General features: G+C 39.9%; 1 protein-coding gene across 1 annotated transcript; it reads right to left on the reverse strand.

The window, feature by feature from the left end:
* Positions 1 to 1,213: 1,213 nt before the first annotated feature.
* Positions 1,214 to 12,606, reverse strand: NFU1 (NFU1 iron-sulfur cluster scaffold; the record flags this gene model as incomplete). The annotated part of the gene is made up of 7 exons (XM_009587453.1): positions 1,214 to 1,441; positions 2,230 to 2,404; positions 4,707 to 4,770; positions 5,934 to 6,048; positions 6,909 to 6,975; positions 9,555 to 9,690; positions 12,500 to 12,606. Coding segments are annotated over 7 exons (712 nt in total), but the record flags the coding sequence as incomplete, so codon positions are not given.
* Between the last annotated feature and the right edge of the window lie 1,963 nt (positions 12,607 to 14,569).

Consider the following 14,569-nt stretch of genomic DNA (forward strand, 5'->3'; position numbering starts at 1 on the left):
GAAGAAATATTTTGCTAAAAATATTTATTTTCAAATTTCTAACAAGCAATATGAAGTTTATGGCTACCACATGCTGATCTGCATGCTATATAAAAGATTCTCCACTGACTTAATTATCCCCTTCAGGCACTCAGTGGAATTACACTGGCAAGGAGTGAAAGAGGGGAACATACCGGAGGCTGTCAAATCCTTGCACACAGGGAATACTACGATAACCATAAGCCAAAATAATGACCGCAAACTCGGCTCGATTGTGGCAGCACAAAGAAGAAATAGTACTTCCGTTAGCAAAAGCCATCTGCTTAAAGCTAGGCACCAGGAAGAAATTAAGTCCTACACACACAAGTAAACAGAAGTACTTGCAAAGCCTGATTTACGTATTTCAATTTCAGAACAACAAATACTTCTCTTCCCATAGTCTCTAAAACTGGAACGTGTTCTGCTCTGCCACGTCTTCCCTCGCTCAGCCAGGGCAGCCAAGTTACACATACGCTGCACTCTTTGGCACCGCAGAAGGAACAAACAGGATATGGCATAGGTAAACACATTAATTTTCTTTGCTATCCTACAAATGTAATTTGTGCCCTTAAGCACTGCACATTCATCTTGATGTTGGAGTATTATGTTGAGAAATCATCTTTTGCAAGTTTAAACAGACCACTAATGGTGGCTGAACAATTTTACTTCTAAATAAGCTAATTAGTCTCTCTACTTACTAAAGCTGATAAAGATCATCATCTTCTAATATTTATTTTAAAAGATACGATTTTTATAACAAACAACTCACATTTTTTGTTTCTGACGCTACTCTTTGCACAGTGGTAGCGAGCAAGTAGGTAACTTTGCACAAGCGATGGCAATATTACATCTGCTAAAATGAACAGTTGAAGTTATGGGTTATTTTTCACACAAAAACCCTGATATGAATCAAAAGCTTTTTACCAAGACTTGATAAAATTAACATTCCTGAATTTCCCAATTATAGAGCAAGGGCAGATGATAGTCCTGCAAGCCCCATAAGGAGGTTTGGGGGAATAAACATTTAATATTTCTATTGCACAAAAAACAGTCAAGAAACTTTACTTCTGCCTTTTTTTTTTTTCTCAGTCTTGAATTTTTTGTATGAAAGAACAATGGAGAGACGCATCACCATTTGTAAAGCCCACCATTTCTTTCTTAAGATATAGTACAAAGTAAAGCAAAAGGATTCTTTTTTGAATGCAGGGCATTTAATAAATTAGTGGACAAACTGCTTAAACTGATGATACATTTTCACAGATATAAGTGCAACTATTTTTCTGAAAAGAAAGGCAAATTTGGTTGTTCCTCAGCACAAAGATAGTTTACGTACACCAAGAGGTAAATACTTATTTGGCCACAGACGATGCTTAGCTCAGGTAGAATTTACTTCTTTCTCCACGTCATCATCGTCGTCAACAACCTGAAATCAAATCCAGAAGTAGCTTAGGTAAACAGTTTAAACTCTCAGTCCCGTAGGACTGCATAGAGAATTTATTACATTAAATCCTTGCTAGACCTAAGGAGAACAGCAGTTATTCTACGCCACTGAATGACAATGGTCACATGAAGAAGGTAAGAAAAACTTGCTATCAAAAATGCCAGGAGGAAATGTGGCTGAAATAATAGGAGCTGGTCAAGTTATTACAAAGGCCACTAGAACAATCACTACAGCGTATCAGATTTTTAATGAGAAAGCAAACGAATCTGCGTTTTAGGGGACAAGAGCTTGTCCCTTATTACCACACACAGTCACCAAAGCACACAGGTAACAATCACTGTCAAAGACAGAGCCCCCAGATCTGGGCTCCTCAGTAGAAGAGGGACATGGGCATACTGGAGAGAGTCCAACGAGGAATCGCCTCCCTCAACCTGCTGGCAACACTCCCCTTAATACAGCTCGGGACATTGTCAGCAACCTTTGCCACAAAGGCACATTGCTGGCTCAAGTTCAACTTGGCATCCACCAGGACCCCAGGTCCTTTTCTGCAAAGCTGCTTTCCAGCCAGGCAGTCCCCAGCATATTTTGGTGCATGGGGTTGTACAGGACTCTGCAGAGTTCTGGGTCTTTTGCTAAGATACGGCTTCTGACTTGGAAAAATCGCACCTGTATACCCTGTACTTCTGCTTAAACTGCCAACCTGTCTACGCTGGAAAGGGAGAAAGACCTTCTCTTCCATTTAAAACAGCTATTCTCTCTCACCAACCCACCTGTTCCACGCCTTCTACTTCAGGGATGTAGAACTGGAGCATGTTCTGTATCCCGTTCTTCAGGGTGATGACGGAACTGGGACAGCTGGTGCACGAACCCTGCAACTTCAGCTGCACAATCCCATCCTCAAAGCCTTTATAAATAACATCACCACCATCTTCTTGCACTGTCGGCCTGATGGAACACGATACTCAATTTAAAGCAAGTATAGCTGAAATGCATGTCCTTCCAGAAATCGTTAGTAAAGCTCAATTTAATATAGACAAAGAACTGTCAAGATATAGTAACTAAAGCCCTCTTTCTCTATAACCACCTGGTTCAAATTTCCAACAACTCATACTTCGCTGGACTCTCTCACATCGATGGCTACTGTGTTTCCATAGGACATTAAGCAAAACATATTTGCAATGAAGGCAGCAGCATACGAAGGAATCATTGAAATTCCAGGAGCGAGGGTAAGCACCTTAGAGTAGAGCTTGATTCAGCCTGCAAAGACATACTGGTTTGCCTTGAGTCCCTCTCCACGTGTAACGATGATTGCCTCAGTTATGTGCCAAATACAATAGGTGTGTGTCCTACCACACGGTGCATGTGCATCTGTTACCTGACTAGGAACAGCGATAAGAAGGCCTTAAGTGCTTCCATAAATAAATAAACAGTTCACCTTAGTTTACGCAGGACAGAAAAAAACTCCAACTATCTAAAAGCTTAATCCTGCTAATAGATGAAGAAACCAGCATCTGATAAGATCACATCCCACTACTATTAGCATTTCTGCAGCCTGGTCTCCTTTTGCAAGCAACAAATGCCCAGCATTGTAACTGTATCCCCATAGCAACATTTTTCCAGACCCAGCTAAAACCGTCAAGTTACTCTAACAGAAGCTCTTTATACTGATTTCCAAAATAACTCTTTTGAGCTACACTCCTAAGAGAATAATCTATGAATTCGACACATTTATTAACAACTCACCATAGCAAATTATCTCCATTCCAGAAAGCCAAAGAACATGACTAAAAATGCCATTTTTCTTAGTTGAAATTAACTTCTTTAGCACACTACAGGACCTTTCAGATCCACATTCCCTCCACCTGCACCTTCTGACAACTTCCTTGCACATATTTTTGATCGACTAAACAATAAATGCTCTGTATGTACCACTGGTTTATATATAGCTTCTGTAAACTATCCTGCTATAAAATGAAGTAAGATACACTACTGCTAATATTCTTATCAACAGCTTCTTGGTCCACCAAGGGGTACGGGGGAAGGAAATGAAAGAAAGAAAAAGGTGGGGAAAACCAGAAATTTGGGCAGAAATTCTGTGACCGTTACAAAAGGCCACTGGGAAATCAAGGACTAACATACCATAGGGAGCTTAAATGACCACATACCCAGCAGGAGCAGGGCCTCCCGCATGTTGCTTTCTATCATGGCTTTACACAACAGTATGCTTGCGTTACACGCTTCAACACTTAGTACATATGCTTGGGAAAAATGTTCCAGCTTATTTCTGCTTTTCTCCCTCTTTCCTTTCAGGAAAATTAACAAGTACCGTGTGTCAGCTGTGACATAACCAAAACGGTATTTTTAAATATCACTTTTAAAATGCAACATCTAAAAAAAAAGAGATAAAAAAGCCCAAGTTCGTCCTAACTTCTGGAAAAATCAAACTGAATTCTATGATTTTGACCCACATACAAGTTTCTGGTTCCTGTAATTTGTGAGGCGGAGAACATGTCACCATCCCATATCACAGCTTCAGAAAAACATCAGACCTTTTCCCTGGCATCTAAAATGTTAAGTTGCTTATTCCTTTCAGTTCACTTTGGAAGGCAATTAATGAGCATAAAAATATACTTCAGGTAGACAACATGATCCATAGTCACTCTTGAGACTTCATTAGTTACCACCAGTTTCTAAAATCAAGCTGTGTTAAAATACCAATAAAATTGCAACAGAATGCAAGGACAAAATCCACTGAAGCCCAGACAGTGAGGGAAACCCACTAGTACATTTTCCTTTAGGGTATGATACGAGAGGCTAAACTACTTTGGCATACTTGGAAGGGAAGGACAAGTACAATTAAGACAGAGATTAATACAACAGAGGGGGAAAAAAAAAGTTACTGTAAAAGCAAAGATTGTGTTGTTTTCACTATTTAAAAATAGCCAGGTTAAACCCAATGGACCTGTTTAAATGGATTATGGAGGGTAAGACTATACACGGTTCTAAAAATCACTCAGCAATAAGGACTCTGTTCAGCACATAGTTTGTTTAAGCAGCGAAACTAGATAGAAAGTTTTCAATCAGAGGAAACGGCATTCTCAACTCTGGCCAGTTTTGCACTTCAAACCCCCTCACTAGATATTGAACCACGAAATCACACATACCCGAAGAAAAATGCACTGTTCCCTAAATAAATCCAGACCCCCAAGACTAACTCACTCCATTTAGCAGCATGTTCCCGGTTTACCTTATTCTTGTATCCAGCAGTTCTTTAATCATCAGTACAACTTCATCGTCTTCTTCTGATGCAGCTTGGGAAAAGAAAAATGTGCCCATCAGAACTTGGAGAGAATTCCGATATGATTACTAACACTGTATATCCATAATGGCAGAATGAAATAGCATAAAAACATTGCTGAGACGACTGAAACCAAAAGGCAGAAGTCTTAATTCAAAGTAAGTATCTTTTTCTGCCTTATCCTTGTTTACATCCCAGGCTTTCGCCGACAAAACCCAGTATTGGTTCAGAGCTCTTCTCAACAGGCAAAGCCCTTAACAGACAATAGCAGTGCCACCTTTCAAAGGAAGCTACAACTAACATTCAATAAGGATGCATGGGTAAAGGCAGGGTCCTCAGAAGGAAAGTTTCAGCAACCTGAAAAATTCAACAGGAGAAGAATTATCAATGTGTTTGGGTTTAGCAGCTCTGGATGCCAGTTTAAGCTCAGTGGTAGTCTCGCAGAAGCATTTTTAAAGACAACTTTCTCAAATAAAATGAAGTCTATTTAACATTGAAATTAAATCCAGACATAACAGAGCAGAGAGGAATTCAATAGTCATAATCTTCCTTAAAACACTGGAAAAATTGTTTAAGTTGGTAAGTTGCAAATAAGAAAACAGAAGGCAAAATACTGCCCTTGAGTTAAATTCTGAGTTAGTCTCAGTTACTTTCCATTACAGTTTGGAAAAGACTTCTTACTATTTCTTTTCCATTTAAGACCATAAACCTATCATTAAGACATGGACATTAAGCGTGGGCACTCTTTTTGATTTAAGGAGGGAAATAAAACCCTTTGTAGGTGCCCGTACAAAAAGGACCCGCAGTAACACCCCATAGCTTTCTAAACACAGCCTCAGCACTTGCAAAAATATTTCACACACACAAAGCATAACAGAACATGGTTCATACTGCCAAAACACATAGTTCAGCATAGCTCCTGCAAAGATATACTCCTCATACTCCAGCAGATGAGAACTAGGCTTCACATTCATGGGTAAGCAACTCCTTTAGACAGTGCAGCATTGCTTCCACCAGAACATACGCGTCCTGCAAATTCTCTCGTCTTAATTTTCGCAGTTTTCACTTTAAATTCTCTTGAATGCTTTTCTGAGGGAAAAGTGAATGGTCTTCTGGATGTCACAAAAACTAAACCCAAAGGCAGATACTGGCCTCTTCCTGAAGAATTTGATTTACCTGTATCGGTCCTAGGTGCCTCTTCAGTAACTACAGGTAAGCCAGAGGCAAAGAAATCCATTATAGTTGCATAAATATCTGGTTTCAGTAAGTTCCAATCCAGGTCTTCACTCTCCTAGTGGAAGAATCAGAAGAAAAAAAAAAAAAGAATAAAAACAGAGTATCTGCCTCCTAATAATAGTACTAAGTTACGCAAAGATTCTCCTTACGTTAAAAAATATCGTAATGGGCTCTCACGTTTAATGCACGGATTCGATTTCATAGTTTTGTCAAGTTCAGCTTTACCAAAAAAGTTCAGTAAGTATAATAGTCAACAGAAAGGTTTCCTTGTTTGCAAGCCAAGCGCTATTAAAATATTAGCTAAGAAGAGGTGAAAAATTACGTCTCCTAAATACATTATTCGACACATATTTTTACCAAACTGTTTCAGAGACTCAAGCTTGTTTGGTTCCATTTAATTTTGAGCCAAATCATCATTCACTGAATTGCCCTGTGCTCTTCACACAGTAAGAGCGTAACTGCACGGTTACTACGCAACACCTTATCTCTGCTGACATGAGCTCCACACCTTGGGTAAACACACCACCGCCTGCAATGTACTCCATCCCAGCCACACAATCATCTCGTTTGGAAGCCTTCTCTGGAGGTCATCCAGCCCCAATTCCCATTCAAAGCAGAGCCAACTTCCAAGCCGACCATGTCGCGCAGGGCCTCGTCCAGTCCAACGTTGACCACTTCCAAGATCAAAGAACCTACAACTTCTCTGGGCAACCTATTCCAGTGCTTACCCACACATCGTGATTTTTTTTTTTCTTTTATATTAAAGACAATTCCCTTTATGCCGCTTGTGAACATTGCCTCTGGTGCTTTCGCTATGGATGTCCAAGAGCCTGACTGGATCTTTTCTACGGCCATCTATTAGATTGCTGAATCTCAGCTCATATTTTAGTACATTTGACTCTCTGTTCTGCTTACCTTGGTGATTGTGATGAAGTCTGGTCCAAAGAAAATACTTTTAACTCCTTCGATTTTGAATAACTGTCTGTTAAGAAAACAAAAATGCACACACATTTCACGCAAACTCCTAAACAGGAAAGAAGTTCTAGAATACATTTCTAGACAAAAATAAGCACTAAAACCAGAACCATTAAGAGAAATTCACAGTTTCTTCACCTACAGCTTAGCAAGACCCAGGAGATCCTGCTGTGAAGCAGTGTATGTAGTAAAACTGAATACCTCTTAAAGGACTTTTCCACAAGATGTGTGAAAGAGTTACTCTCTCTCCAGTTCTTCTCTGGAGGCAAAATTATATTCTGTACATAAAAACATATTTGATCAGCATCAAAACCAGGAGGTACCTATTGTTTCAGGTAGGACTAGTGCAAATACAAGGAATGTTCCTGAGATTAAAGCAAGTTATTTAAAGTAGTTGAGCTCAATAAAAACTGCCTTCAATTCTGTTGCCATTAAATAAAAGGATTAGTGCCAAGCAGTCCACAAGGCTTTAACACACCAACTCACTTTGTGAGCAATCTTCAATATTTTTAGTGATTTGTATGGCACATGAAAAATCTGAAGATTAAGCCAAGGCTTAAGATTCATACTAAATTGCTTGAGATGGCGCCATACAGCACCCAACAACCAGGTGGTAAATTAGCACACAACCAAAGCAACACAAGAATTTAGATGATAGCGAAGAGCTCAATTTTGCCAATATTTTAAGTATAAAATACAGAATGAGAATGTAAAGACCAATTTCCACAAATTGTTAAATAAAACCAAACAAATTTATCTACTGAATAAATAAATGATGCTACTCACAAAGAGAAGAGTTAAAAAAAAAACCAAACCCTAAAAAAATCATTAAAAGTAGGAAGCACCCAGAGTTAAATACAGCATAAGGCTGTAAGAGTGTTTTTGTAATTAAGGGGGGGGGGGAAGAGAAAAAAAGATATTCTCCTGAAAGACTGGAAAACATCAAAAATGCAACGAATGAAGGAACTGGAAATCTTATCACAAAGGTATGTGTGATGAAAAATGACAGAAGAGATTTCACAATACCCATTTGAAAGAATTTCCACACAGGAAACAGTTACACGCGTATTGGGCTTTTACATTACTAAACCAACTGGATTTTAAAGTTACTTAAATAATGAAATTATGCAAGTGCACCAAACCATCCCAGATCAATTAAACAATTCTCCTGCCTCCCTGCCCTTCAGGAAGCTTTTATTACTTCTTTGGAAAATTAATATTCCCTTTTAAAATAAATGAGTATTCCATTTACAAAAACCATAATCTGGAGTTTAATGATATATAGTAGACATTTTTTTTTCCATTAACCTGCACAAAACATATAATCAAGCTGTTCTGCCACAGTACAGAGTCTAGCACATACATCATCTTTGATGAAAACGTCTATTTGCAGATATATGACAACAAAAAGCCATTTTCTGACAGTCGGTTGCATTCTGCAACCTGATGCACTTTGGCATAATCGGATCCTACAGCTTCAGCGTTCCGCTAACATGTTTTGATGTCCTCAAAAACCTTTCACATTGTATTTATTACTTTAAGTCACAGAGCTTTGCTTGTAAAGATCCTGTTTGCTCTCAAACAACTCTGCAAGAGACCTTTGGAAACGTTGGAGCTGCATATTTGATAGCGCTAGAGCTCCTGGAGAGACTGTCACATGAAACAGCTTCTACTTTTGCATATAATTCTTTCAACATACACAAAGATGTCTTAAACTGGGACCTCTGGAGGTAAGCTATTGCAGCATTTCTAGATCTCACCCTCAAATTGAAGCCCTTCCACCCACGTAACAGATCAAGTTTCTTTTCAGAGGCTAATGTGAAAGCAATGACAAACATGCAAAAAGAATGCTTCCAAATATTCCCAGAGAGGCTTGTGATGGTGCTCCAAACCCCTTCTATACCAAGATGATATGAACCGATTATCTGCTCAGATCAATATCTTACTCCAGATTATGCATTTTGGTATTGAAAACTGCAACTCCCGAGACCTGTTATAGATCCAGGCTGAAAGAGTGGGCCAGAACTGGCTTTCCTTTGACCAAAACCTTTTGTGAAGGAAAAATCCATTGGCTTTGAAGTTCAGGTTTTAGCACCAACATCTGCCAAAACAAGCAAGCTACTACATTTAATTTGCAGTATTTGGGGACTATTTACTTCCTTATGCTGTCTATTTCCCAATTCTGAAAAGTTGCATGATTTCCAAGCAACTACTTGAATTAAGAGTGTTCTGATGGGAATGATTTAGCGAAATCAGGGCCAGAGGTCTCACCGGTGATGCAGCAACTGCTCAAGAATACTGATTTATAATACCACTCAGTCCAGCTGCATCAACTAGACCATGATGCATTCTGCTATGATACAGCCGTGGAGAGTACAGACACCCAGAAAGACAACTTTAGTAATAACAATCTTCCCAGATTTAATTTTATGCATGAGTAAAGTGGCATTAAAAACTTAAATCCAACCAAGCTGCTCCTGCGTATAAGGAGGAGCAGAATGATCAGAAGCTGTACTTAAAAACATCACTTGTAGACACACAGCCCATATTGGTCCCCCAAACAAATTATGATGTGTTTAATAATACCTTGCTAAAGGTGAGCAAAATGCTGCCGCTGGTGTGGAAAACTCCATAGTCCTCGATTCCAGCACTTCCTTCCCTGGAATAAACTTCAAACTATTTGGATTTGGTGTGTCCTGAGTTTGAATAAACATGCCTCTTACTGGAAATTAAAAAAAAAAAACCACAAAACAAAACAAAGAGAAGAAAAATAATGTAATCAAACCTAAGTAGCTTAAATGAAAGTCAAGGATCCCGATGACTTAGCAAGCCAAGACCAGGGTGATGACTGCGCTATAGCAAACAGCACCTGCGCAGCAATGATACTTCAGAAACACAATGCAATGGGTTCCATGAAAGCCTCTAGACTGACATGAAGGCTGATAAACACAGGCATGTTATCTCACAGGGAGCAAGATGATAAATGGAACCTTGTCTTTGCTTCTTTTGCTAACTTTTATTTACTAAAAAGCATCCTACTGCAACAGCATTGAACCGCATGAGGCCAGTACCATCCTCGCTTTCTACCGAAGGCCAAGGGATGCAACCTTCATTTCTCTGCTGTGTTTAGGGTTTTTTTTTATTTTATGATCCTCAAATGCTGTGAAGTCCCTCTTCCAGCATTATCACTTCCTGCTCAAAGCATACTCAGTTTTGCTAACCCCCTCTTCAAGATACACGTGGTTTATGGGGTTCGGTTTTTATTTCATTTTTCAGGACTATAAAAAAAGAAAAACAAGCATAACAACAGTTACAGTGAACCACACCCTGCTTATAATATTTTCCACAGAGTGAAAAATTATCACTTATCCTCCAGGAATTGAACTGACCAAACAATTCAAAATAAAATTATTCATTGGTAAAGATGTTTAAAAGATAAATTTTTACTGAAGTTCCTTTTGCAGCGTGGGTCTTCCTTTCACTAGAAGAGTGTAATAAAACCTGATCTTGACTAAAATTTAATACTCTACATTTAATGATGTACATTTAATAGCGTATTTTCCTGTAGACATGTCCATGCAGCATATGCCTGATGCCCCACTGAAGCTGAACATCAGCGAGAGACAGCTTCCTGTGTTCCAATTCTCTTTTAGTTCTCCCCCTTTCTAACTCTCCCTGCACATCAAGTAACACAATGATATACGAACATTCAGGAAAGAAAATATGCATTTTAAAAACAAAAATCTCTAGGAACTAGTATCTAAAAATAAATTATACTTGAGAAACAAGCTCACGTAACTTGAAAATATGCAATAGAGGGATTTAAAGCAGCAAAAAGAGCTGACATTTTCATTTTCGTAAACTGCCATTTTGCCATGACTCCCTAGTATTAGATGACAAATCACGCTATTTATAAATTGCCAAATTGTTACTGCATGTGTCTGTCATGGTAACAACCCATTTGACTTGAACATACACAATGGGAAAGTACGCACACACTACATTTTCTTTTCTTTTTTTTTTTTTTTTAAAGGAAAAAAGACTGAGTACATAAGTACTTAGTTTTAATATGAAAAGAATAATCCTGATAGAGCAACTAGTCAGCTTTATCCATGGGGATGGAAGAACTACTCATCTTCCAGATCCAGCTGGCACCCAAAACCACATCCAGCGTTAACAGTGTAGTTTACAAATAACCAACAATGGGAGATTTGGATGGCGTAAATGGAGTACACTCTGCCCGTTTTTTGAAAGCAATGGGTCACTAACAGCTATCGTACGTTGTTCGTCTGGCATCTCTAACACCCTAAAACACAAATGGCTGGATCAGCTCTCAGAAAAGGTGTCCATGGGGGTAGCCGCTGCATTTTAAGTGTGTCTTCTGCAGCTGAAGATCTGCTTTCCTAAGACCAGGTTTTTCAATCATTAATCAACCTGGAGAGTTCTTTGCACAGCTGTGAATAACCCGTTTGGAATTTATTATTCAGTAGTTGGTAACTGGCTGTATTTACATCAAACATCTGTATTCATTTCTTTCAACCCTCTGCAGAATGCTGTGTATACCTGCTTATGATTCTGTTCTGCCATCTGCTCAAGGTGAGAGGAAGATACCAAATAGAGGCCGACTTTAGCAAGACACTTCTAGAAGCAGGTAAAATACTAAGTCTACTCGTCAGAGTCTGCCGCTTGATTAGAACTGAAACAGAAAAAATAGCGCCAGACCAGACAAGATTGGACTTCTCTGAACTAAAAATTAAAAAGAAACTTCTGCCTGAGCAGACTCATTTAAATAAGATTTCCATTTGTGACTAAGTCCATGCAACAGCACCTGCAGAATTTTTTTGTCTTAGACTCTTTCTGCCGCCGCATTGGAGGGCAGTTGCTAAATCCCTTAGGCAGGTGCAAATGCACAATATTTTATTGCAGTGCATTACAGCCTACCAAAAAATGGTAGGTACAACAAACTCAATCTTAAACATTGCTTTTTCAGAGTAATACCAAGTTGCAGATAATATTAATGGAAAATGCCATTAATGCACCAAACATGGATGCATGTTCAAGAGGGGGAAAATTAAAAAAAAAAGAAAATATTGCAACTCTAAGAATAAAAGGCTTCGCTTTCATCCTTGCTAGGTTCTATCTGGATGGCCAGCAATTTTATCTGGCAGAGCTCAGCAGCTGAAGCAGGACAGAAGGCAACGCAAAGTCTTTCACAAGGGATACGTTTACACTAACAGAGAAATTGAATTAAGAACTGCAGCAAAGCCCAAATAATATTTTGCACCAACAAAGTCCCTTATAAGTCTTGGCAGCCAAATGACATAGGAAAAACATGTATAATCAAGCACAGCGTGAGCCATCCACATCTTCTCCCCAAGCTCCAAATGTCCAAATGCACTAGCACTTCACTAAAAACCACCTAGGAAATGTTATCACACTCAGATTTCAGAAAGCAGAGTAGGCTTTCATTATTACCACAAGACATAAAAACTTACAATGCACTCATCTATTCATTTTTAGCTAGTATTTACCTGTATTATGCCATACTGCAGATGGAAAAAACGGTTTCTTCTGCACAAGTTGGTGGAAAGACTGTTGAGTTGTCCAATTATGATCTTTTAACATCGTACGACAGAACCTAGAGAAAAATAATTTTACTAACAATTTCCAAGTTGCAAGGTTGCACTACCCCACAGAAAGAGTATTTCACACACTTCTAGCAACCCCAGAACTCAGCAAGATGCTCACCTACCTTAAACCTCTCAGGTAACGTAGCAAGCTCACAGGCTAGATCACAAAACATCCCTTACTTTTTCTCCTTTTCAGTGCTCCCTCTCTCTCATTTCATAACAAAATAGACATAACTCTCCAATTTTAGCCACCTAAAAATTAATCTAGACTCCTTCACAGTCACTAAAGACAGGCAAATCACCTACTTACCTATAAAGAAGAGGATAAATCACCCTAAGGGAGCCTTTTTTCTTCCTCTGGACAGTAGCAAGCACCTGGAAATCTAGCTTGGACTAAATACCTAATTTTCAGAAGATTACAGACAGCTGAGATGATCCAACCCCAAGCACCTGAGGCTAAATCAAGGCTAGCATTTACTCCTATACTCTGTGGGTTTAGCTGGTCAAACATAAGGCTCTCCTACATGACTCTTAGAAGATAAGATACAAGACAAGCTAAAAAGGTAATGCAATGGCTACTCTTACACAAACAATACTCATAAGAAAAAAATACCAGGACAACATTTGGATAAAAGATAAAAACTCTACTAGCTACACGTACCAAGCCATACCTCACCCCTGTCCACCTCTATGTATTTCTTCCATTTGGGGAATAAAGAAATTCAGTATATTCCAGTACAAGTACTGTTCCAGAATGAAACCAGACCGGTTAAAAAGAGGCCCTGCTCCATACTGGCCACATAACTCGCACTAGCAGTCAAAACAGGGGTGGTGTCAGCTGCTCAGATGAAGCTAACAGGGGGGAGAGCAGAGGGGAAAAAAGGAAAAAACATTAAGAGAAAAAGCAAGGCGGAGTGATGGAGTAACAGGCCTAACTTTCTAAAGTGTAAATACTTGCTTGCACATTGATCTCCGTAACTATATGCACAGGTTACATCCAGGTATTTCAGAGCAAAGTGAAAATCAGAAAATGTAACCAAAATCCACCTCATGTCACAGATAGCAGAGATAAATATTACATACAGAGGATTATTATCTGGTTTCTCTCCTCCTTACCAGGTACAGAGGGGGGAAAGCAGCTAAACTAAATTACATCTGCAGGGGCTGTTACTAAGAGAGCAGACTGACTCTCTCAGGGGGTCATAAATCAGAACAGAAGCACTACACCTAGGCCCAGATTCCTCAACCATGGGAACAGGAGAAAAGCTCCATCAACAAAATGGACCTCCGTGCTGCGAGTGAGGGAGACGCAAACACAGAAAAGGTCTAAATCATGTTATTTGGTTACTTTTGTGGTCTTGATAGCAGGTACAGAGACCTCAACAGAATGTGTGAGGAAAGTCCCCCAAGAGAAAAGTTCTCCTTTCTCCCTTTAGCTTTGGGCAATAAAGATTATAGTCCATTTTATAGTCCACAGCATGGGCCAGGAGCTGTGCCCATCACCACATGGTCCTTTGAATTTCCCCTTGCTGCACAGCCTTTAGCAACTACAGGGGAGAATTTCCCCTTACTGCTTGGCCCTGAGCATACATGTGGGGGGGAATTAACTGCTCCTCACTGCACGGTCCTGAGCACATGTGGGGGGGGAATGACCCCTCGTTGCACGGCCCTGAGCACATGTCGGGGAGAATCACCCCTTGTTGCACGGTCCTGAGCACATGTGGGGGGGGAATGACCCCTCGTTGCACGGCCCTGAGCACATGTCGGGGGGAATCACCCCTTGTTGCACGGTCCTGAGCACATGTGGGGGGGAATCACCCCTCGTTGACACGGTCCCGAGCATATGTGGGGGGGAATTACCCCTCGTTGACACGGTCCCGAGCACATGTGGGGGGGAATTACCCCTCGTTGCATGGCCCTGAGCACATGCCGGGGGGGAATTACCCCTCGTTGCACGGCCCTGAGCACATG

The sequence above is a fragment of the Fulmarus glacialis genome, unplaced genomic scaffold (assembly GCF_000690835.1).
Source record: "Fulmarus glacialis isolate BGI_N327 unplaced genomic scaffold, ASM69083v1 scaffold11741, whole genome shotgun sequence".
Lineage (NCBI taxonomy): Eukaryota > Metazoa > Chordata > Aves > Procellariiformes > Procellariidae > Fulmarus > Fulmarus glacialis.